This window comes from Capra hircus, chromosome 7, assembly GCF_001704415.2.
Source record: "Capra hircus breed San Clemente chromosome 7, ASM170441v1, whole genome shotgun sequence".
NCBI lineage: Eukaryota > Metazoa > Chordata > Mammalia > Artiodactyla > Bovidae > Capra > Capra hircus.
In genome coordinates, this window is record NC_030814.1 from 80194 (window position 1) to 106182 (window position 25989).

The window sequence follows — 25989 nt, forward strand, 5'->3', positions numbered from 1 at the left end:
TTTCCACTGAAATGACTATCTCATTACCAGGTCTTAATTTTTAACATTCAAATAAAAATCTAAAACTCCCTCTGATTTTGAGAGAATGCAATCTGCAGGTTAAAAAGACGAAATTACACTTACACCCTCACTCACCAGGGAGCGGGCGTGTGAGCTGGTACAGGAGGGCAAATTCTTAAACGCATACTGCCCTCCTGCATCTGCAGCACTCTTCACACGACACGCTCCCCACGCCCAACCCGCGCAGGCAGCCCCGAGGGCCGCGGTGACACAGGGCTGGGGGGACAGGGACGAGGGGTGGGGGGACAGGGACGAGGGGTGGGGGGACAGGGACGAGGGCCGGGGGCACAGGGACGAGGGCTGGGGGGTCAGGGACCAGGGCCGGGGGGACAGGGACCAGGGCTGGGGGGTCAGGGACATGGGCTGGGAGGACAGCGTGTCTTCATCTGACTGTATGCCCCATTCCATTACGATTCCTTCCCCTTTCTTCTTCCCTTTTCCAAATATCTGGGACATTTCCCATCTATCACCTAACCATGTACACAGACTTCACAGGAAGTCTCCTCGGGAAAGGACACAAGGAAATTGGCCTTTTAAAATGGAAATCTTAATGCTTAGGGAACAATAAGGCATTCTTAAAAGGTTAAAACTAGTGAGCCTCTTATAATACCTAAAATGGAAATTAGAGAATAAAGAAGGAAAGAGACAGTAAAGAAGATAAATAGTCTCTACTAGTTAATCAACATAAAACAAACAAACGTAAATACTCTTTCTTAGAAGCTCAGATCCTGTGCCTTACGGGCCTTCTCCTCCATGTCAGTGACCCGTCAGGCCCTGATACTACAGAAGACGAAAGTCCTACTTGATTTTCCTCATGAGAACAGTAGTGAAGTAAGACCTGCACTTGGAAAGCAGAACATCCAGAAGGTCTGACAGTCCCCAGAAACCAGAGTTTTGATTTAATTTTCTAACTTAATAGTTCTGAAGCAGCGCCAAAAGAATTTAAGATCTCTCTTTTTGATGAGGATTTTTATCTGATAGTCATTTTTGTTGTCCAAAATTTTGGCCTGAAAATAATTTTTTTTAATTAAGGAAACCTACTAAAATATTCTACATAATTAAGTTGATAAAAAATGTCCATTTAAGCTCAAACTAGAGATAAATCTGAGGTGTTTGGAACTTAACTGTGAGTTTTTATAAGGAAAAAGCATTTATATGAAAACCAAAGAAAAATATTTTTTAAAAAACCATGATGAAGTATTAGGTCTAATGTTACAGCTTCTCAAGAGTCTGATTTGAAATCAGTGTTTTTTTTCTTTTTTCTTTGTTTCTGTTTATTAAAGTAAATGAAAAGTTGCATTGTCCTAAATTTCTCAACATGGAAACTTTCAAAACTACATTGTGAATTATGAGTGCTTCCATCCAAGCATGAGAAAAAAGTATACTAGCTTCCTAGAAATATCTTTAGCCCATAAGCAGTATATCTAAAGAGTCATCAATTGAAGGAAAAAAGAACTTTTATAAACAAAAATGTTTCCTTACTATGTGTGTGCATGCTCAGTCATGTCCGACTCTTTGCGACCCCATGGACGGTAGCCCAGCAGGCTCCTCTGTCCATGGGATTCTCCAGGCAAGAGTACTGGAGTGGGTTACCAATTCCTTCTCCAAGGGATCTTCCTGACCCAGGGATTGAACCTCAATCTCCTGCATTGCAGGCTGATTCTTTACCGCTGGGCCACTGGGGAAGCCCCTTCCTTACCGCAGTGGGTTCAGTAACGAATGACCTTACAATGGGATATCACTCTCACTCTATTCAAACATTCTGGCACCAGCCATTGGTATAGATTTTTTATAAATTTAGAACCTTGGTCAGTATAGAATTTATCCATAAAAATGTTCCTATCTTTAAAAGTGTACAAGCTCATGAATAAATTCAATTTTATTTGAAATGGCAAAGAGTCAGTCTTCAGTAGCCTAAGTCCCAGTCTTTTCTTTTTTTCACTAAATTTCTTTTCCCCACTCCTAAGCGCTGTCCATCATAAGGACTTCTTATTAGAGAGCAGATGGAGGTGAGAATAAATTCCTTAGCATGAGTTTGTAAAATACTTTTTTCCAGCACTATAAAATGGCAGAATTTTGTGATAGAACATTTCAGGTTATTAGTAATATGGTTTATATAAATAAAGACAAGATAAAAAAGCATTCTCCACACAAGGTTTAGGGGCATATGGTTTCATAGCCCTTAAAATATGCTTCAATTTCTTACTATTATAAGTGGTATATATGCAATTTTTTTGCACATACAACTATAACCTAACCATCTTCTTGTAAACAGTTTTAGCATATTACTGAAGATATTGTAAATGTCATGGGAATACATCTTATAGCTCTACCTAGTATTAGCTGAGCAACAGTCCAAAGGAATTACCTTCTGAACAAATCCAAAGGGTGGAGGATGGCTACGTTAACAAAACAAAAACAATTTGTTACTATTTACCTCAAATGTGCACTACTGGTCCCCCAAAACGTGTGTTTTTATATGTTGTGTTTACTTGCAATTTTAAATCTAATTCATCGGTATCTGATATCCATTACGTACCATAAGAGACACTAGTTTTTCATAAAGCAGTCACATGCATTGAAGTTAGGATGACCAACCGATACATATGTATTTTTGCACCTCAGAAACAATCACACTATGGTGCACATCATGCTTCCCCCTTCCTTGCTGAAGGACAAAACGCACAAAGTGCCAGGGTTTGGCTCCCACACGGGAAGGAAGCCACTAGTCCTCGGGCGGGACCGCGGCACCCTGCTGAGCTCCGACCTCCGGGGCAGGGTCCTCCTCCCGTCCCTCCGCGGCTGCCGCGGCTCCAGTGGGCCCCTGCGTCTCCCACGCCAGGCGCCCCTCCGTCTCCGGGCCGGCCTCCTCCATCTCCTCCTCTGATGCCTGGGGCTCCACCCTGGGGGCCGCGGCGTCTCCATCAGCACTGCCTTCCTCCTCCCCCACCTGCACCTCTGGCAGCTCCACTCCGGCGGCCCCCTCGGCTGCCCCCGGGGCCCCCTCGTCCCCTGAGACGCCCCCATCGCCAGCCTGAGGTGGAGACGGCTCCCGGCTGGCCCGGCCCTCCTGGACGCCGCTGTGGCTGCTGCTGGCGCTGCCGAGCCTGGAGGAGGCCACCACGGCCTTGACCGCCGCCTGGGGAGACAGAGAGGTCAGGGGTCACTGCAGGAAAATCCCTACCCGGAGGATACCACCGGGCCTTAGACCAAAGGGTCAGGGGCTACTTCCACTGAAAATCCCAAATCAAAGTTTGATCTCAATTTTGCATGTAGGGAGTGTTATTCTCTTACTTGGAGAAGGTAATGGCACCCCACTCCAATATTCTTGCCTGGAGAATCCCAGGGACAGAGGGGCCTAGTGGGCTGCCGTCCATGGGGTCGCACAGAGTCGGACACTACTGAGCGACTTCACTTTCCCTTTTCACTTTCATGCATTGGAGAAGGAAATGGCAACCCACTCCAGCGCTCTTGCCTGGAGAATCCCAGGGATGGAGGAGCCTGGTGGGCTGCCGTCTATGGGGTCGCACAGAGTCGGACACGACTGCAGCAACTCAGCAGCATTCTCTTACTATTTAGTCTTGGAAAGTGTATGACTCCAAGATTGTCTAATGAACACTTGTTTGAAGAATGAACAGCAAAATCTGTTTAATCTCAGAGTAGTGTATTTAGTCATCTGGAGGAAAGCCTAAATAAACGCACATTCCCACCGACTGCCAATATTCAAGAACTTCAGTTGTGCTTCCCAAAGTATGGGACACGACTTCCATGGATGTTAATCGGTACTATAAAGATAAGAGAGTTCCATGGCCAAATTTGTTTGAGAAATTCTGGGTTAAGTCAAGGGTATTTAATCTAGGGTATTTCAAATCAATTTGATCATGGAACCCTTCAGGTTTGTTTAGCTTGTATCAGCCGATAAGTGACTGCTGAATACAACACTATTTCTGACCCCCAGCTGTCCCCTGAGATTTCCTATATGTTTGCTGCTGCTGCTGCTAAGTCACTTCATTCATGCCCGACTCTGTGCGACCCTATAGACGGCAGCGCATCAGGCTCCCCCGTCCCTGGGATTCTCCAGGCAAGAACCCTGGAGTGGGTTGCCATTTCCTTCTCCAATGCATGAAAGTGAAAAGTGAAAGTGAAGTTGCTCAGTCATGTCCTAAATACTATTATGTAAGAGAAAAACACTTCATCTCTGTTCCATATATGTTCTATTAAAAGGGATACAATTTGATGGATAACTTTCCTATCACTTGAATTATTTTAATTTTACCAAGTATAATTATTTGCCTATATTATAAAATATAGCTTGAAAAAATTGTTTCCCAATTTTAGCATATTCAGAAAAAAGACAACTTTCTTAATAAATAGTTTCCTGAACAACACTTTCAAGCAATTCAGCCTTAATTAAATGGGAAGCAATGACCATGTATTTATTTGGTGAGTGAATCTCAACATCCCACACATTTCCCTTTATTGACAATGAACCCTGGGAACTCCCTGGCGGTCAGTGGTAGGAGTCAGTGCTTCACTAAAAGTCCCACAAGCTGCCTAGTGCCATTTCCACCCCCAGAATTCCCCAAACAGAAAAATAAAACCCCACACTGAATTCTTACAAGAGGAAAACAGAACTGTGGTTGGCTTTATACCATCACGGTTAGGATTTCAAAGCAGCATTTTCCCAGATACCACAGGAGACGAGTAACAGCATTAGATAAACAATGCGAATTATCTTTGATTTGCAAAGTATGAGAGAAATCTTTTTTAAAAAATAAAACAAAATAAATGCCATCTAACCTTGAGCTTGCGCCGGGCATTGAATTCTTGAAGCTTCTTTTGAGCCGTATCCATGTGTACAAAATTGGCAGCTTTACCTGTGACCCACGGGTGCTGGAGAGCTTGAAAGGTAGTCAGCCTTTTCTTAGGATCCAACACAATTAATTTTCTGACCTGAAATGATAAAGAACCATCGACTCCTTAGGGAGATTTTCATGGTTACCTGAGGCTTGCCCCTCAGCTGTGAACTTCTAGGTCTTATTTAATTTTCTTGGCAGTACACTAATATACATTATTATTCTGTCTCCTTGGCGGTGCACTAAATGTACATTAAACAACCTTTTTAAGTCCCCAGCGGTCACTGTGGGGATGGCTTCAGGCACCAGTAGCTGAGGAGTCTGGAAAGAGTGGTGTCTGCGAACCGAGAGCCCAAACTGGCACACAGACACCCACAGACCAGAGAAACAAGGCCTGCCTTGCCTGTGAACTGCGAGAACTCTGAGTGGGAGCCAGCATCTGGATAATTCTAGATTGCAACTTCACATCACTTAGGATTCAGAAGGTGAACTACATCTCAGGTGAGACGGATGATTCATGCAGCCGTCATTCCTTCTGTGGGGACTGACAGGCAAACAAAAGGGGGCGGGGTCACAGCCTTTATGATTACACCGTGATCCTATCAATAGTGCTCTCTAAGCCCTTGAGAATAGGTTCAGTTCAGTCACTCGGTTGTGTCCGACTCTTTTCGACCCCATGGACTGCAGCATTCCAGGCCTCCCTGTCCATCACCAACTCCCAGAGTTTACTCAAACTCATGTCCATTGAGTCGGTGATGCCATCCAACCATCTCGTCCTGCCTTCAATCTTTGCCAGCATCAGGGTCTTTTCAAATGAGTCAGCTCTTTGCATCAGGTGGCCAAAGTAATGGAGTTTCAGCTTCAGCATCAGTCCTTCAAATTAACACTCAGGACTGATTTCCTTTAGGATGGACTGGTTGGATCTCCTTGCTTTCCAAGGGACTTCAAGAGTCTTCTCCAACACCACAGTTCAAAAGCATCAATTCTTCGGTGCTCAGCTTTCTTTATAGTCCAACTCTCACATCTATACATGACTACTGGGAAAACCATAGCCTTGACTAGATGGACCTTTGCTGGCAAAGTAATGCCTCTGCTTTTTAATATGCTGTCTAGGTTGGTCATAGCTTTTCTTCCAAGGAGCAAGCGTCTTTTAATTGCAGTCACCATCTGCAATTAAAAGATTTTAAGGCCCCCAAAATAAATTCTGACACTGTTTCCCCATCTATTTGCCATGAAGTGATAGGACCTCATGCCATGATCTTCGTTTTTGAATGAGGAGCTTTAAGGCAACTTTTTCACTCTCCTCTTTCACTTTCATCAACAGCTTCTTTAGTTCTTCTTCACTTTCTGCCAAAAGGGTGGTGTCATCTGCATATCTGAGGTTATTGATATTTCTCCTGGCAATCTTGATTCCAGCTTGTGTTTCTTCCAGCCCAGCGTTTCTCCTGATGTACTCTGCATAGAAGTTAAATAAGCAGGGTGACAATATACAGCCTTGATTGTACTCTTTTTCCTATTTTTAATCAGTCTGTTGTTCCATGTCTAGTTCTAACTGTTGCTTCCTGACCCACATAGAGATTTCTCAAGAGGTGGGTCAGGTGGTCTGGTATTCCTATCTATTTCAGAATTTTCCACAGTTTATTGTGATCCACACAGTTAAAGGCTTTGGCATAGTAAATAAAACAGAAATAGATGCATTTCTGGAACTTTCTTGCTTTTTCGATGATCCAGCAGATGTTGGCAATTTGATCTTCCCATCAGGACGCTTTCATAAGCCTCTTATCCCTGGAAAAAATATGCCAAGAGCTGGGGTAAAAGCCTACTTAGAATCAAAGAAAAGGTGTCAGTGGTTTGGGGATATGGTTTATTTAAAAGGACTGAATTCAAATGAATCGTAGCCCATTCTGGGAGGTTCACTCCGATGGTGAGCATGAGCAGACAATGAATTGCCAGGAAGTTCAACAACCAAAATAACCCCCAGCCCTGGGCTCAGAGAAGTGACCTGGGATGAGGCAGAGATTACCTGAAGTCAGGAAGTGCACTTAAGTCCTAACTTGCTCAAAGTCTCTACTTCTGTGACCTCAAAGACCCACATGTGTCTGACCTCAGACACCCACCCGCCCCTACTGAGTGACTATGGACACCCTCCTGGGCCCTCTTCTTACACAACCTAATTTCCACCCTAATTTCCTTGTAAACACTTTTCTTACAGGCATGCAACATTTTTAAAAAATTTATGTAATACTATCCATATCCTTATCAATTAGTAACTTTAGCTGCAATTCATGAATGAGGGATGGAAGGAAGCTCAAAGATTTAGTGATTCATGTAACGTAAAACCTCATGTAACTGGTGGGGGCTATACGATGGCACCTCACTCCAGTACTCTTGCCTGGAAAATCCCATGGATAGAGGACCCTGGTGGGCTGCAGTCCATGGGGTCGCTACGAGTTGGACACGACTGAGTGACTTCACTTTCACTTTTCACTTTCATGCATTGGAGAAAGAAATGGCAACCCACTCCAGTGTTCTTGCCTGGAGAATCCTAGGGATGGGGGAGCCTGGTGGGCTGCTGTCTAAGGGGTCACACAGAGTTGGACATGACTGAAGCAACTTAGCAGCAGCAGCAGGATACTTATACTAGGGTTTGTCTTGTCTTAGAATTAGTCCTGTGGCTACAACACCACAGTACCTTCAAGGTAGACAAGCTTTCTGAGTTTGTCTGCTGGTGTGTAAAATGAGGGACTCTGGATGACTTAAGGCATAACATCTTTTCTAATTCTAAAAATCCAAAAACTGAACACAGGCTAACAAAATTAGGAAGCTAGTCAATTGAAGAATGAATATCTGGTTCTCCTTTCACTTTCTGTTTTGTAGCATTTGCAAAGAAATGTATGTGGGGTAGAGACACTGCATTTGAAAACGGTAGAGTCTTGAGACTTTAGGTGGAGGGAGCTGAAGAATAATTAGGAAGAAGAATGCACAGCAGTAACAGCTTTGATGGTGGTCAGAGCTCTCATCTGTTGGATACATACACTAATAATTTCATGACAGTGATACCTAACCCTTAAAACATCCTTGACAATTAGACACTTCATGCTCCTTTTCTAATCTTCTGTTTCTTCTTCCCTATCATCACCATTCTCTTCTGCTTGAAAATACGAAGAATTTATGGAAAGCCAATTAGCACCAAAACTTTATATATGTCATCATCCATCTTTACATTTGGAAGCACTGAGGCACTGAGTTTTTAAGAAAGTTGTTGAAGATCAGAGAGACTCAGTGACCTCGTCAGGATTCAGACCCAAAGACGCGCCCTCATCCTACAGCTCCACTTACAGACCAGCTCCCCATGCCCCATGACAGAACAGACGCAGGTTTTGCTAATAAGTGTTTCATTTAGGGGCTCAAAGATTCCTTTAGTTCTGAAGTTATGTAAATGTTTTAACCAACAGGAGGTATAGCTGAATGAAGGAACATCACAGCTAACCCTCTTATCCATTTAACCTTTTATCAGAGATAAAAAGAAACAGAAGGGGGCTAACTAATGGGATTATTATTGAGTTCGTTGGTGATGGTTACTTAGTATCATCCCTTAATTCTTCCAAAGACCTAGAGACAGGTACCAGTACCATCCAGAGAAGAAAATCGAAGCACAGAGAGGTCAGGTTAGCACAAGGTCAAACCTGCAACTATTAGAAACGGGGGGGGGGGGGGGGGGGCGGGGGCGGGGGGGGGCAGGGGCGGGGCGGGGTGGGGTACTTGAACCCAGGCATGTCCGACTTTTAAGAATCCTTGATCCGTTTCCCGACTGATGGTTTCATTCAACGAACATTTACTGAGCCTGCACTTCCGGTCCACATGGCACTAAGATCTGGGCCCACCTGCTTCATCCTCTCCCAGAGCCTGACCCTCATTAAGGAATACCCCTGAGCACAGCATACAGGACTGATGCTTATCGCGAAAAAGGAAGCCCAGGGTGGAGGCTCGAGCCGCAGAAGGAACGAACCAACTGTGAGCAGAACTGCGTGGCCCCCGAAGACCAGGTCTCCTCGACAAGGCCACGGCAGCCAGGGCTCGGGGACGAGCCACCTGTGCCGCCCTGTGACCCCTGGAGGGGCGAGGGGGTTCACGAGGGAGGGGATCTGTGTGCCGCACGGCAGAGAACACACAACACTGTGAAGCCGTTATCCTTCGACTAAAACACACTAACAAAGATCAGCTACCGTGTAAAGAGCTCTGTGTGTGTGTATGGAGAGGAAGGAGGACGACGGAGGGGCATCACAGGGCGGACGGAGGAGCAGCAGGCACCCGCGGAGTCACGCTGCCGGGACTGGGGTCCACGTGCGGAGGACAGCGGTGTGTGTGTGTCTGTGTGTGTCCCTGTGTGTGTCCCTGTGTGTCTGTGTGTGTGTCTGTATGTGTGTCTGTGTATGTGTCTGTGTGTGTCTGTGTGTGTCTGGGTGTGTGTCTGTGTGTGTATGTGTCTGTGTGTGTCTGTGTGTGTCTGTGTGTGTGTGTCTGTGTGTGTTTGTGTGTGTGTGTATGTGTGTGTGTGTGTCCCTGTGTGTCTGTGTATGTGTCTGTGTGTCTCTGTGTGTGTCTCTGTGTGTGTCTCTGTGTGTCTGTGTGTTTCTGTGTCTGTGTGTCTCTGTGTGTCTGTGTATATGTCTGTGTGCGTGTCTCTGTGTGTCTGTGTCTGTTTGTGTGTGTGTCTCTGTCTGTGTGTCTGTGTGTCTGTGTATGTGTCTGTCTGTGTGTGTGTGTGTCTCTGTGTGTCTGTGTCTGTGTGTGTCTGTGTATGTGTGTCTGTGTGTCTGTGTGTGTACTGTGTGTGTCTCTGTGTGTGTCTCTGTGTGTCTGTGTGTCTGTGTGTCTCTGTGTGTGTCTCTGTATGTGTGTCTGTGTATGTGTGTCTGTGTCTGTGTGTGTCTCTGTGTGTCTGTGTCTGTTTGTCTCTGTGTGTGTCTGTGTCTATGTGTGTGTGTCTGTGTGTGTGTCTCTGTATGTGTGTCTGTGTGTCTCTCTCTGTGTGTGTATGTGTCTGTGTGTCTCTGTCTGTGTGTGTCTGTGTCTGTGGCTCTGTGTGTGTCTGTGTGTTTCTGTGTATATGTGTCTCTGTGCATGTGTCTGTGTGTGTGTGTGTGTGTCTGTGTGTCTGTCTCTGTGTCTGTGTGTGTGTCTGTGTGTGTCTGTATGTGTGTCTGTGTGTGTGTCTGTGTGTCTCTGTGTCTGTCTGTGTGTCTCTGTGTGTGTCTGTGTCTGTGGCTCTGTGTATGTCTGTGTGTTTCTATGTATGTGTCTGTGTGTCTGTCTCTGTGTCTGTGTGTGTCTGTCTGTGTGTCTCTGTGTGTGTCTGTGTGTGTGCCTGTGTGTGTCTGTGTCTCTGTGTGTCTGTGTGTCTCTGTGTCTGTCTGTGTGTGTGGGTGTCTCTGTGTGTGTGTCTCTGTGTGTCTGTGTGTCTCTCTCTGTGTATGTGTCTGTGTGTCTCTGTGTGTGTCTGTGTGCGTGTCTCTGTGTGCCTGTGTCTGTGTGTCTGTGTCTGTCTGTGTGTCTGTGTGTCTGTGTATGTGTCTGTCTGTGTGTCTGTGTTTGTGTCTCTGTGTGTCTGTGTCTGTGTGTGTCTCTGTATGTGTGTCTGTGTGTCTCTCTGTGTGTATGTGTCTGTGTGTCTCTGTATGTGTGTCTGTGTGCGTGTCTCTGTGTGTGTCTGTGTCTGTGGCTCTGTGTGTGTCTGTGTGTTTCTGTGTATATGTGTCTCTGTGCATGTGTCTGTGTGTCTGTCTCTGTGTGTCTGTGTGTGTGTCTGTGTGTCTGTCTCTGTGTGTGTCTGTGTGTGTCTGTGTGTCTCTGTGTGTGTCTGTGTGTTTCTGTGTATATGTGTCTCTGTGCATGTGTCTGTGTGTGTGTGTGTGTGTCTGTGTGTCTGTCTCTGTGTCTGTCTGTGTGTGTGTCTGTGTGTGTCTGTATGTGTGTCTCTGTGTGTGTCTGTGTCTGTGGCTCTGTGTATGTCTGTGTGTTTCTATGTATGTGTCTGTGTGTCTGTCTCTGTGTCTGTGTGTGTCTGTCTGTGTGTCTCTGTGTGTGTCTGTGTCTCTGTGTGTCTGTGTGTCTCTGTGTCTGTCTGTGTGTGTGTGTGTCTCTGTGTGTGTGTCTCTGTGTGTCTGTGTGTCTCTGTGTATGTATCTGTGTGTCTCTGTGTGTGTCTGGGTGTGTGTGTCTGTGTGTTTCTGTGTCTGTGTGTCTCTGTGTGTCTGTGTGTATGTCTGTGTGCGTGTCTCTGTGTGTCTGTGTCTGTTAGTGTGTGTGTCTGTGTGTCTGTGTCTGTCTGTGTGTCTGTGTGTCTGTGTCTGTGTCTGTGTGTGTCTGTGTGTCTGTGTGTGTCTGTGTCTGTCTCTGTGTGTATGTGTCTGTGTGTCTCTGTATGTGTGTCTGTGTGTGTGTCTCTGTGTGTGTCTGTGGCTCTGTGTGTGTCTGTGTGTTTCTGTGTATATGTGTCTCTGTGCATGTGTCTGTGTGTCTGTCTCTGTGTGTCTGTGTGTGTGTGTCTGTGTGTCTGTCTCTGTGTGTGTGTGTCTGTGTGTCTCTGTGTCTGTCTGTGTGTCTCTGTGTGTGTCTGTGTCTGTGGCTCTGTGTGTGTCTGTGTGTGTGTCTCTGTGTGTGTCTGTGTGTGTCTGTCTGTGTGTCTGTCTGTGTGTCTCTGTGTGTGCCTGTGTGTGTCTGTGTCTCTGTGTGTGTGTGTGTCTCTGTGTGTCTGTGTGTCTCTCTCTGTGTATGTGTCTGTGTGTCTCTGTGTGTGTCTGTGTGTATGTCTGTGTGCGTGTCTCTGTGTGTCTGTGTCTGTGTGTCTGTGTCTGTCTGTGTGTCTGTGTGTCTGTGTATGTGTCTGTCTGTGTGTCTGTGTTTGTGTCTCTGTGTGTCTGTGTCTGTGTGTGTCTGTGTGTCTGTGTGTCTGTGTGTCTGTGTCTGTCTCTGTGTGTCTCTGTGTGTCTGTGTCTGTGTGTGTCTCTGTATGTGTGTCTGTGTGTCTCTCTGTGTGTATGTGTCTGTGTGTCTCTGTATGTGTGTCTGTGTGCGTGTCTCTGTGTGTGTCTGTGTCTGTGGCTCTGTGTGTGTCTGTGTGTTTCTGTGTATATGTGTCTCTGTGCATGTGTCTGTGTGTCTGTCTCTGTGTGTCTGTGTGTGTGTCTGTGTGTCTGTCTCTGTGTGTGTGTGTGTGTCTGTGTGTCTCTGTATGTCTGTGTGTGTGTCTCTGTTTGTGTCTGTGTGTGTCTGTGTCTGTGTGTGTCTGTGTGTGTGTGTCTGTGTGTCTCTGTATGTCTGTGTGTGTGTCTCTGTTTGTCTGTGTCTGTGTGTGTCTGTGTCTGTGTGTGTGTCTGTCTGTGGCTCTGTGTGTGTCTGTGTGTCTCTGTGCGTGTGTCTGTGTGTCTCTGTGTGTGTGTGTGTGTCTGTGTGTCTCTGTATGTCTGTGTGTGTCTCTGTTTGTGTCTGTGTGTGTCTGTCTGTGTGTGTCTGTGTGTGTGTGTCTGTGTGTCTCTGTATGTCTGTGTGTGTGTCTCTGTTTGTGTCTGTGTGTGTCTGTGTCTGTGTGTGTCTGTGTGTGTCTGTGTCTGTGTGTGTGTGTCTGTGTGTCTCTGTATGTCTGTGTGTGTGTCTCTGTTTGTCTGTGTCTGTGTGTGTCTGTGTGTGTGTGTGTCTGTGTCTGTGGCTCTGTGTGTGTCTGTGGCTCTGTGTGTGTCTGTGTGTTTCTGTGTATGTGTGTCTCTGTGCGTGTGTCTGTGTGTGTGTGTGTGTGTGTGTCTGTGTGTGTCTGTGTGTGTGTGGTGGAGAGGAAGGAGCAGGGAGGATGAAGGGACAGCACAGACCACCCAGAGTCGTGCCGCCAGGACGGGGGTCCGCCCACCGTGGAGCAGAGGGGACCCCAATCCCCAGTGAGGCCGCCCCCTGAGTCCCGCGCAGGGCGCGCACTGCAGACGCGCAGGAAGAGGCACGGAGAGCAGGGGAGAGGCCACGGCCACGGACCGGGAAGAGGGAGGGGGCGGCTTGGCCCGGGGCATCTCGATGGAGCGGACAGACGGGCGGACACAGAGACGCTCAGCAGAGGGGGCGCGAGGGGGAGGTGGCGATATCTTCGCATCGCACACGCACACGCTGCCTCTCTTCAGACCGTGCTGGAAAGGTCATGACCTTAGGAAACCTGTTTTCCCAGCACACAGATGGTAAGATGAGAAAAGAGCCCTGGAGAAAGGGTCCAGAAATCTGGACCCTTCCTTTCGAGCAATGCCTTTCTGCTGGGAAGCTGTGCATCACTTCTCTGCGCTTGAGCAAACTCATCCTTAAAATTCAAGGAAGATTAAATGAGTCCTGAGATCCTGGGAAATCTAAACTTCTATGATTCAGAAGTCAATTTTTCATCATTTCTGTGTGGTTTCTCTCTAGAACACGGTTCCCCAGTCTCCGGGCTGTGGACTAGTACTTCCTATCTTAGCAGCAGTATTCAATTAGAAATAAAGCACAAAATAAATGTGATCTGCTTAAATCATTCTGAAACTAGCCTCCCTACCCCCAGTCCATGGAAAAATTGTCTTCTATAAAGTTGGTCCCTGGTGCCAGAAAGATTGAGGATGACAGCTCTAAAGAATTGATGGTAAAAGCTTCAATGGCACCTCAGGATCTTCTTTATTTTAGAACCGGTGGGCCAGCACCCCAGAGGACAGGCCAGGGCCCCACCTGTCCTGAATGCAAATAAACTCCAGTATTACCAGAGGTGAGAAGTCAGTGAAACAAACAAAAAACCGAACAAAACGCACAATGTGACTCATGTATGGTAGTCATGCCGGATAGGACTTGTGTTACCATCAGGATATTTTAATAAGTTTGAACATTTGAAGAAATAATGTTGCTTTATTCGAAGCATAACTAATCTAAGTGACAGCAAGCCATTTAAAAAAGAATTCATCTGTGTATATTATGTTTGGAGTCACCCAGCACAGCTGTCTTCTTAGCTTCATAGCTTACAGGTTCTGTACTAGATGATAAAAACTCATTAATTAATAAGCAGTAATTTGTAATTTGTGATAATTCAGCTAGAGATGAATCAAACATATCTTTTTTTCATTATCTATAAGGAAAATTAGTATGCATTGTTTTCTTAAAAATACTATATAATTAAAAGAAATAAGCTACTTAGAGGGATTAATTTTCTAAATGGCACTGCCCATTAATTAGTTAAAAAAATGAATGTAAGGGATTTTATTTCATTTTGTTTCAGTCACACTTACCAAATCCTTGGCATTCAGAGATACTTCATCCCACCAGGGGGAGATAAAGTAATATTCACAATTCAGAATTCTCCTGAACATGAATTGATCGCCTCTCTCATCATAGAATGGTTCAAATCCACAAAGTCTAGGACAAAAGATACAAGATAAAATGTATCTTGTAAAATGTACCTTTAAAAGCCTAAGTGTATGTCACCAATTTTTTGCAGAAATTCAATATTATCCATTTTCACAGCTTCCTGTGATGAATGTACATCTGCTAAGCTTAAGTGTGTAATTGCCTTGTTATAATTCATTCATGATTATATAAATATTCAATCATGTCTTCAGGGAAGTAAAAATAGATTAAAAAATCAATGTAAGATTTCTACAAAAAGTTATAATCATATTAATAATTATGGTACAAAGCAACAATAATATTACAATAGCTAACACTACTACAAGCATTATGCTATAGTGCTATTTCCACGTGTTTTTTTCCACCAGGAATTGAGAGAGCAGATTGGAGTTCCAATTTATCATAAAATGGAAAAGTTAGGATTTTGAGAATAAAAAGGTTAAAAGGTGCAAAGAAAAGTTGTTAGTCATTTTTGTTCAGTCCTTTTCACTGAATTCTTCCATAGAGATGAAAAAAAGTACTGGGTTTCCATCCCACTCCAGTTTGGGTCTCAGAGTGAACACAGACAGGAGCCTACACGGCCGCAGGGAACGGCCTTCTGAACTGACTGCAGCGGGCGACGCAGCCCAGAGGACCGTCGCCAGGCACGCGAGCCTCACTTCTGCACATCGCAAAGACATCTCACTATGATCATCGTCACCTTCCAGCACGGTCACATAAAAATGTGAGAGGAAAGAAACAGAACCACCCTTCGCATAAAAAAGAGAGACAGGCAAAGTGAGCTGCTGGTGGGACCACCAAGCCTCTAATGCTTACAGGTCAGGGGAAGTTCTAAATCACTGAAGACCAAAAGGGAACTGTAAAAAAAAAAAAAAGTCCTTGCCAGGGCGTGTGTTTCACGTGACAAAGAATGAAGGAAAAAGAATGAACACAGTAAGAAACATTTCCCCAAGTCCTTCCACCAAACTGACCCGGCTGCTGCAGAGCGTGAAACAGTCCAGCGGATCCCAGGGCAGCAGGTGTTTAAGAGGAAGCAGTTTCTCCTGCTCTTTGGCTCAGGGACCATCCTGCTCGACGGTCCTGGTTTCTTTCGAACACTGCAGAGCCAGCCGGGTAAAGCCAAGGCTCAGGAGCACCGAGGCCGGGCTGGGCGCCCCTCGGCCCGTGCACTGCGGAGCCCCCGGGGAGAGGCAGCTTCAGCAGAGGAGGGCACACGGCACACCCCGCAAGGTGGCCTCCTCCATCAGACACGACCACCCACTGGGGGCCCCCCAAGGAAGACGAGGCTCCAGCAGAGAAGGGGGCACACGGCCACACTGCGCCTGCAGCCCAGCCTCCTGCAGACAGACACGGCCGCTGCGGGGCCCCAGAGAGACGGGGCTCCAGCAAAGGGAACAGGGAGGCGGGCACACGGCCACACCGCGCCCGGCGGCCTCGTGCATCAGAGGCGGCCGCTGCCCGCGGGTCCAGGGAAAGCCGCCAACCGTCCAGGCTTAGCTGAGGAACCTCGCACGTTCCGTCTTCCGGAATTAGGAGGGGAAAATGACAGCTGTGCACGTGGGGCACTCACGCCTTCCTGTCATCCTGGACACGGCGGCGAACCTGTGGCCGAGACGCGGCAAGCAGGTGAGGGCATTAGCCTGGAGGTGGGGCCGGGAGGCGCAGACGCGCGGCAGCCGGCAGCCGGCGAGCGCGCTCGGGGCGCAGGGAGGAACCCGACGCTGCGGGGCGGGCGGCGCGGGAGCCGCGAGGCCGAGGCGGCGTGTGAGCGGGGCGCTGGGAGCCACGCGACAGGACGCAGCGCTGAGAGCTGCAGGCGAGAGTGAATCTCCGATGTTACCTGATTCTGACCTGAAAACCACAGTAGCTGCTTCTGTCTATAGGGGTAAAGGGCTTAGGTTTAGAAGGTAGAAGGAGCAGAATTCTTCCGAGAAACAACAGAACGGCCTTCATGTCCAAGCCACTGTCATCCTTAGAAATAGCACGGTCATAGCACAAAACAGCCGGGTAGAACTCTTAATAATAATAAAGGAGGTACATAAACCCAGCGGCACAATCCACTGTAGAGAATGTTCCAATGAGCCTTGCCTAGTAGACTTCATCAATCATTAATGGACTGCAGATGAAATAAAAAGTCCCTAGGCTCAGGGGCTGACAGAAGTCGGACCAGAACTAAAGGATATTTGCCGTGAGCGGCACTGTTGGCTGCTACCACTTACTCAGCCAGCAACTTTCAACTAATGCGCTTAAGTGAACTATGGGAAAGAAACCTGATAGAGTTTTAAATTATTTTCAGGGTTATAATAAGACGCTTCTCCAATAGTCACATTTTTTTCTCTTCACTTTCCCATGTTAGTGACATGGGAGGGTTATTCATTCCATATTTCAGGTTTCCAGGGCAAATGTTATTAAATTTCCTACCTCAATCTCTCTGAGTTATCACATATCCTTAATTCTTCAACCCCTTTCATCACATTTCAGTAAGAAACTCTACTTGAGTGGGCACGTTTCCATTTTAGGGGCAAACAGGAAGCAGTATTTGTAGTTCAGTTTTGCAATGAACATCACTAAGCATAATATGTCACGCACACAATTCAGGAGCAACCTTCCACAGCACAATAGTGATCTTAAATGTAAGCTGAAGGAATTCTATGATGTGACCTTATGAATTCATTACTAATGAATTAAGCAATAAGTGTGGAAAACAAATTACCTGAAAGTTTGCACTTTCATGAGAAAAAACATGGTTCCCTAGCTCTCTATATTCTTTGCAAGCTTTACTACATCCTGGAAACGCAGGGAAGTGATCACTGAAAGTATCTTTTGACATTACATAATATCAGATGACTGTTTTATGGTGTGCTTGTTAAACCTTTTTATGGTTGCTACTGACCAACAAATAAACAGGTGAACTCAAGACTTTGCTAACATGCTTGGAAGTCTACCCTGGTTGCCCTCTTCCTAGCCCATATTACCTAGACACTGCACTTCCTAAGATCACTATTAAATTAGCCAAACCGAACCTCTTCCTACTATGGACTGAACTGTGTTCTCCCCTATCAGGATGTTAAGGCCCTGAGCCCTGTGTAATGGCATCTGGAGATGAGGGCTCTGGCAGTTAAGAGAGTTGGATGAGGCCACAAGGATGAGACCTCGTGCTGTGATCAGTGCAGTGCGCTCACGGAAGAGGGACCACAGAATGTGCTTCCTCCTGCTGCCTCGGTGTATACAGGGAGAAGGCGGCTGTCTGCAACCAGGAAGACGGCTCTTGGCAGGATCTGAGCTACCAGCGCCTTTGGCCTCCAGACTCCAGGGCTCCACGTTTGTAGTTCTGTAGCACTCAGCCTCTGTGGTTTGTTATAGAAGCCTGAGCTGCCTAATTCACTTTCTTTCACACCCTTCAAAATCTCTTTACAGATTTGAATAATACAGGTTCAAACAATTAACTTGGGCTTCCCAGGTGGTACAGTAGTAAAGAATCCACCTGTCAATGCAGGAGACGCAAGAGATGTGGGTTCGATCCCTGGGTTGGGAAGATCCCCTGGAGAAGGAAAGGGCAACTTCACCCCAGTATTCTTTCCTGGAGAACCCCACAGACAGAGGAGCCTGGTGGGCTACAGTCCATGGGGTCACAAGGAGTCGGACACAGCAGAGTGTACAGGACACACGCACCACAATTGGCTCTGCAGGCGCCCTCTAGCAGACGGCCAAATCCACTTCTTTTGATGTAAGTGGTCCACTGGAGAAGGGAATGGCTAGCCACTTCAGTATTCTTGCCTTGAGAACCTCACGAACAGTATGAAAAGGCAAAATGATAGGATACTGAAAGAGGAATTCCCCAGGTCATTAGGTGCCCAATATGCTACTGGAGACCAGTGGAGAAATAACTCCAGAGAGAATGAAGGGATGGAGCCAAAGCAAAAACAGTACCCAGCTGTGGATGTGACTGGTGACAGAAGCAAGGTCCAATGCTGTAAACAGCAATATTGCATAGGAACCTGGAATGTTAGGTCCATGAATCAAGGCAAATTGGAAGTGGTCAAACAAGAGATGGCAAGGGTGAACGTCGACATTCTAGGAATCAGCGAACTAAAATGGACTGGAATGGGTGAATTTAACTCAGATGACCATTATATCTACTACTGTGGGCAGGAACCCTCAGAAGAAATGGAGTAGCCATCATGGTCAACAAAAGAGTCCATAGCAGTACCTGGATGCAATTTCAAAAATGACAGAATGATCTCTGTTCGTCTCCAAGGCAAACCCTTCAGTATCACAGTTATCCAAGTCTTATGCCCCAACCAGTAACACTGAAGAAGCTGAAGTTGAACGGTTTTATGAAGACCTACAAGACCTTTTAGAACTAACACCCAAAAAAGATGTCCTTTTCATTAGAGGGGACTGGAATGCAAAAGTAGGAAGTCAAGAAACACCTGGAGTAACAGGCAAATTTGGCCTTGGAGTACGGAATGAAGCAGGGCAAAGACTAATAGAATTTTGCCAAGAAAATGCACTGGTCATAGCAAAAACCCTCTTCCAACAACACAAGAGAAGACTCTACACATGGACATCACCAGATGGTCAACACCAAAATCAGATTGATTATATTCTTTGCAGTCAAAGATGGAGAAGCTCTATACAATCAAAGAAAACAAGACCAGGAGCTGACTGTGGCTCAGATCATGAACTCCTTATTGCCAAATTCAGACTGAAATTGAAGCAAGCAGGGAAAACCGCTAGACCATTCAGGTATGACCTAAATCAAATCTCTTATGATTATACAGTGGAAGTGAGAAATAGATTTAAGGGCCTAGATCTGATAGATAGAGTGCCTGATGAACTATGGGATGAGGTTCATGACACTGTACAGGAGACAGGGATCAAGACCATCCCCATGGAAAAGAAATGCAAAAAAGCAAAATGGCTGTCAGGGGAGGGCTTACAAATAGCTGTGAAAAGAAGAGAGGCAAAAAGCAAAGAAGAGAAGGAAAGATATAAGCATCTGAATGCAGAGTTCCAAAGAATAGCAAGAAGAGATAAGAAAGCCTTCTTCAGCGATCAATGCAAAGAAATAGAGGAAAACAACAGAATGGGAAAGACTAGAGATCTCTTCAAGAAAATTAGAGATACCAAGGGAACATTTCATGCAAAGATGGGCTCGATAAAGGACAGAAATGGTATGGACCTAACAAAGCAGAAGATATTAAGAAGAGGTGGCAAGAATACATGGAAGAACTGCACAAAAAAGATCTTCACATCCCAGATAATCATGATGATGTGATCACTCATCTAGAGCCAGACATCTTGGAATGTGAAGTCAATGGGGCCTTAGAAAGCATCACTATGAACAACGCTAGTGGAGGTGATGGAATTCCAGTTGAGCTGTTTCAAATCCTGAAAGATGATGCTGTGAAAGTGTTGCACTCAATATGCCAGCACATTTGGAAAACTCAGCAGTGGCCACAGGAATGGAAAAGGTCAGTTTTCATTCCAATCCCTAAGAAAGGCAATGCCAAAGAATGCTCAAACTACCGCACAATTGCACTCATCTCACATGCTAGTAAAGTAATGCTCAAAATTCTCCAAGCCAGGCTTCAGCAATACATGAACCGTGAACTCCCTGATGTTCAAGCTGGTTTTAGAAAAGGAAGAGGAACCAGAGATCAAATTGCCAACATCCGCTGGATCATGGAAAAGCAAGAGAGTTCCAGAAAAACATCTATTTCTGCTTTATTGACTATGCCAAAGCCTTTGACTCTGTGGATCACAATAAACTGTGGACAATTCTGAAAGAGATGGGAATACCAGACCACCTGACCTGCCTCTTGAGAAATCTGTATTCAGGCCAGGAAGCAACAGTTCAAACTGGACATGGAACAACAGACTGGTTCCAAATAGGAAAAGGAGTACGTCAAGGCTGTATATTGTCACCCTGCTTATTTAACTTCTATGCAGAGTACATCATGAGAAACGCTGGACTGGAAGAAACACAAGCTGGAATCAAGATTGCCGGGAGAAATATCAATAACCTCAGATATGCAGATGACACCACCCTTATGGCAAAAAGAGAAGAGGAGCTAAAAAGCCTCTTGATGAAAGTGAAAGAGGAGAGTGAAAAAGTTGGCTTAAAGCTCAACATTCAGAAAACGAAGATCATGGCATCCAGTCCCATCACTTCATGGGAAATAGATGGGGAAACAGTGGAAACAGTGTCAGACTTTATTTTTTTGGGCTCCAAAATCACTGCAGATGGTGACTGCAGCCATGAAATTAAAAGACGCTGACTCCTTGGAAGAAAAGTTATGACCAACCTAGATAGGATATTCAAAAGCAGAGACATTACTCTGCCGACTAAGGTCCGTCTAGTCAAGGCTATGGTTTTTCCTGTGGTCATGTATGGATGTGAGAGTTGGACTGGGAAGAAGGCTGAGCACCGAAGAATTGATGCTTTTGAACTGTGGTGTTAGAGAAGACTCTTGAGAGTCCCTTGGACTGCAAGGAGATCCAACCAGTCCATTCTGAAGGAGATCAACCCTGGGATTTCTTTGGAAGGAATGATGCTAAAGCTGAAGCTCCAGTACTTTGGCCACCTCATGAGAAGAGTTGACTCATTGGAAAAGACTCTGATGCTGGGAGGGTCTTGGGGCAGGAGGAGAAGGGGACAACCGAGGATGAGATGGTTGGATGGCATCACGGACTCAATGGACATGAGTCTGAGTGAACTCCGGGAGTTGGTGATGGACAGGGAGGCCTGGGGTGCTGCGATTCATGGGGTCGCAAAGAGTTGGACACGACTCCACGACTGAACTGAAACTGAACTTGGAGCTCAGTGAGGTTTGCTTTTGCAGCTGTTCCACAGGCAACCTTCCTCGACAGACACTCTCCTATCACTCTAGACTATTTCCTTCATATTTGTCTGCAATTCCATCATCTCTTTGGCAGACTGAAACCCGTTGTTTATTAGTAGACAGGAGCTTAGAAATGGAGCTGGAGATACCAGAGAGTGAAAGATAACACCCTCCCCCCTCAGAAGTTTTCTCTGAGTTCTGGGTATTATACTAAAAGTCCTTTGCCAGGAGCCAGGGTGAGGAACTCCGCCCATGGCAAAGGTCATGAGGAAGGAGGCTTCGGCATACTCAAAGGCATGATCAAGCCTCAGGAAACCCTCTGTTCCCGAGCATCTACCCCCAAAACCAGAGTCTACCTACTTTACTGTTTCATGCTCTCACCTATAGCTCTGACTTTATGGGGGGCTGACCCCCATTTCCTCTCTCGGAGAAGGAGTTAACTTACAGCTTCAAGTCAATAATAATTCCTGGGCGTGACAAGAGTGTTTCAACTTACGAACTCCTCTGAAGGTTATCTAGCCTGCCTGTACAGGTTCATGTGATGGTTTACAGCCTCCCAATCATGAGAGGTATGAGATGTTTTAGACTTACTAAAGGCAGATTCTTTTGGGGAGTTGGAAATTGTCAGTATAGTGGGTTGGTTAGGAATTATATTGGTGAAGGGTTTTTCATTTGTTGTGCCAATAACTGCTGCTAATTCCCTGCCCTGGGTGTGACAAGGGTGTCTCAGGTCAAACCTCTCTGCAGGCAGACTAGCTTGTGTGACAGGATTATCCACACTCCTGCCACTACGCACATGATTGTTTACTACCTCTCAACCAGAAACAGCACAGAGAGCTTGGAGTATTTTGAAAGTCTTCATTAGCATAGGGCTTTTCTCATTGTTGAGTCAATGATTGCCGCCAGGCCTCCATATCCTTAGGCACCTGGGAATATATTAATCAATGTATTTGGAATATAGAAAAGGAAAGATAGTAGTTTTTCATGTTAGCAATACTAGACTTTTTGAGTTAATGAATTTTCTCTTTTGTAATAGATCACTGTACTTTGTTATAAATTACTGTGTCCTTGCTATGCAAAAATGTAACTTTATCACTATCTTAAGACTAAACAGATCTTAAGGGGAACATTGGTGAAGGGTTTTCATTTGTTGGGCTGATGTTTGCTGCTAAATCTCCATATTCCCTGCCCTTATAATGAATATAACTAGCATATAGGAGAAATAAGTATTAACCTTTAAGATTAATCATGTTAACCTTGGGTTAAATAAATTCCTTTCTTGATTGTAACCCACTACACCTTCACCCTATAGGAATGCAACTTTATTTGGAGGGTGGTGCCTAGTTTAAGAAAAAACACGCTTGGAAAAAATAAGTTTTTTGGTTATCAGAAAGAAAGGATCATAAAATGTCAGCAGGCCTCATGGCCAGAAGATGATGTAAAACCCCTAAAACCTTTTTTTATACATTTATGTGAAGCACCTGATTTTGATAAAGGTCAGGACTGCTGACCCCCACATGACTCTGTATTCATCCCTATGTATAACAAAAGGTATATAAGCAAACCTAAAAAATAAAGAAATGGGATCAGTTTCTGGAAAGACTGATTCCCCCATGTCGTTTCTTTCTTGCTCCCCGTTTTTCTGGCTGAATTCCCATCTGGAGCGTGGGTGCTCACCATGTCTACTTACTTGCCCCGGCTTTCAAGCCCACGCGAGAAGGAGCCCAAGGAGGGGCACCTTCCTATATTCAAGTGGCACCGGTGGCCCAACGTAGATGGTGCAAATTCCTTGTCTTGGAATTTTACTGGTATCCCACATAAGCCAAGTTATTCAGAATCTTTTTCTCTCCTACTGTTTCCTGGCCGAATTCCCATCTGGTACGTGGGTACTCACCAAGCCTACTAATTTTGCCTGGGCTTCTAAGATCGGACCGGGGAGGCCTCAGTGCCTCCTCTCGTTTGGGAGACCGGAAAGACACCGGTGGCCTACATAGGTGGTGATTGGTATTCCATGTAAACCAAGTTATTCAGCCTCTTTTTCTCTGCTAATTTTCTAATCCCTCTCTATCTGTAATTAAATAAGTTTTTCCCTAGGACACCGATTCCATCCCCACCTTTGAATTACCCTGGATCCACCGGGGCTGGACCCCAGCAGTCCTTGAGAACGTAACACATACAGGAAATAAAACTGGTAGTCAAAATACCTTTAAAACATTCCTGAGAAGACATATATAGGTTTGGGATTGCTTCAGAGGTTAAAGAACCATTTGTCCCTTAAAAAGGAATAATACTCTTATCATTTGGTTGACATGCACATAAGTAAAACAAGAGCAAGTTTAATAGGTGATTTCATGCTCATTAATATCATCAAATAATGAATTGTTCCCATGTCTGTGATACACCGCATAATATAATGAGACACACCGAAGCCCTAGACAGAAGTTCTTACTCCAAGAAAACTACAAAACATGCAGCTCGTTTTCTGAAAATTCTTTCATTAACTACTCTTAGTACATCATCAGTTCAGTTCAGTCGCTCAGTCATGTCCGACTCTTTGCAACCCCATGAATCGCAGCACACCAGGCCTCCTTGTACATCACCAACTCCCAGAGTTCACTCAGACTCACGTCCATCAGGTCCGTGATGCCATGCAGCCATCTCATCCTTGGTTGTCCCCTTCTCCTCCTGCCCCCAATCTCTCCCAGCATCAAGTCTTTTCCAGTGAGTCAACTCTTCACATGAGGTGGCCAAAGTACTGGAGCTTCAGCTTTAGCATCATTCCTTCCAAAGAAATCCCAGGGTTGATCTCCTTCAGAATGGACTGGTTGGATCTCCTTGCAGTCCAAGGGACTCTCAAGAGTCTTCTCCAACACCACAGTTCAAAAGCATCAATTCTTCGGCGCTCAGCCTTCTTCACAGTCCAACTCTCACATCCATACATGACGACTGGAAAAACCATAGCCTTGACTAGACGGACCTTTGTTGACAAAATAATGTCTCTGCTTTTCAATATGCTATCTAAGTTGGTCATAACTTTCCTTCCAAGGAGTAAGCGTCTTTTAATTTCACGGCTGCAGTCACCATCTGCAGTGATTTTGGAGCCCCCCAAAATAAAGTCTGACACTGTTTCCACTGCTTTCCCATTTACTTCCCATGAAGTGATGGGACCAGATGCCATGATCTTAGTTTTCTGAATGTTGAGCTTTAAGCCAACTTTTTCACTCTCCCCTTTCACTTTCATCAAGAGGCTTTTTAGTTCCTCTTCACTTTCTGCCATAAGGGTGGTGTCATCTGCATATCTGAGGTTATTGATATTTCTCCCGGCAATCTTGAGTCCAGCTTGTGTTTCTTCCATTCCAGTGTTTCTCATGATGTAGTACATCATAGAGAACCACAAAAAGTTAAAAGGGATCTTGCTTTTTTCATGAGGACTGTAAGTACTTGGGCTTCCCAGGTGATGCTAGTGGTAAAGAAACTGCCTGACAAAGCAGGAGTCATAAGAGACACAGGTTCGATCCCGGGGTTGGGAAGATCCCCTGGAGGAGGCATGGCAACCCACCCAGTGTTCTTGCCTGGAGAATCCCATGGACAGAGGAGCCTGGTGGGCTACAGTCCATGGGGTCGAAAAGAGCTGGACAGGCCTGAGCAACTTAGCGTGCGTGCACACATAAGTATCTAGAAGACTCTATAGCAAAGGAAACTGTGCTTAGAGCTCGCTTCTGTTCACTTACAAGATGTAGGTGATTATCCCCACAGACCACATGTCCACCTCGGGTCCATAGGCGCAGCCTCTAAGGATTTCAGGTGCTGCAGAAAAAGTGAAAACTGTATTAGAGTTTAAATTCAGTATTCACATTTTAGTAACAAGCAATGGAGAAGAAATGAGTTCATCAACAGAAACTTCAGAACAGGTTTAGAACAAATCTTCTCTCCTCAAACCGAAGTATGAGGCTACAAATTCTTCTGACAATTTTAGTGGAAAAGATTATATTCTGTGTTTGGGGTACATAAAAATAAACTTACTAACTTTAATATTCTACATCACAACATCATGATACTTTTCAAATCAGATAGCTGTACCTGTACTACAAAGGGAGCTTTGCACTCAGAAAAGAAAGAAATGAAAGTTCAGCATAGAAGAGGCAAGAGGCACAGTCAGGCCGCCTGAGGCCCGAGGTCTCCGTGAGCGTGTGTTTCTGACCGCGTGTAGGGCACGGGCAGGGCGGACGGTGACAGGGCTGGACAGTCCATCGCTGGAGGGCGGACAAGAGCCGGCGCAGGTCTCGGCGCTGAGAAGCACCCGCGCAGCAGAGCGCGGCTGTCCGCGGTGCCTCGGGACTAAGGGCGGAGAGAGGGCTCCCCTGCACGCAGCCAGGCCGCTGCTCTGGCCTGACACGCAGGTCTCCGCCCCGCAGCGGCCCACAGCGCAGACCCAGCTGTGAGACGGAGGCTGACTGGGTCCACGGCTTGCCCCGAGGCCTGGAGGTGGTTTGCTGGCCCACTAATAACGCAAGAAACGGAGCAGGGAGGGCTCTGCTGTCTCTGCCGAAGCAGGGCGCAGGTCTGCAGCCCAGAGCAGCCCTTTCCTATTCTGAACAGACGTGCTGCGGGGGTCCGCAGGGCCCCCCGGGGAGGAAGCGGAGTGCTGAGTGTTCCCCGAGGGCGGCCCTGGGTCAGGGCTCCGCACTCCTTCCCTCGGGGCGGGGGAGCGGGGGAGCCGCGTCCACGCGGCCTGGGGATGTCAGGACTGGAGGACACGCCAAGGGGAGCCCCTAAGCTGTCCTCAGGGGACCCCAAGTTACAGACAGGACACCGCGGCCTCCCTC

General features: G+C 46.0%; 1 protein-coding gene across 2 annotated transcripts in view; it reads right to left on the reverse strand.

Annotated features, from left to right (window-relative positions):
* Positions 334–25989, reverse strand: part of CAMK4 (calcium/calmodulin dependent protein kinase IV) — a 271534-nt gene continuing 245878 nt past the window's right edge. For both annotated transcript variants that reach the window (XM_018049980.1, XM_018049981.1), the window contains 4 exons: positions 24895–24970; positions 14198–14324; positions 4861–5013; positions 334–3199 (listed from right to left, as the gene is read on the reverse strand). In XM_018049980.1, coding sequence (XP_017905469.1) covers positions 2786–3199; positions 4861–5013; positions 14198–14324; positions 24895–24970 — 770 coding nt within the window. In that variant the 3' untranslated portion in view covers positions 334–2785. The remainder of the gene's footprint in view (positions 3200–4860; positions 5014–14197; positions 14325–24894; positions 24971–25989) is intronic.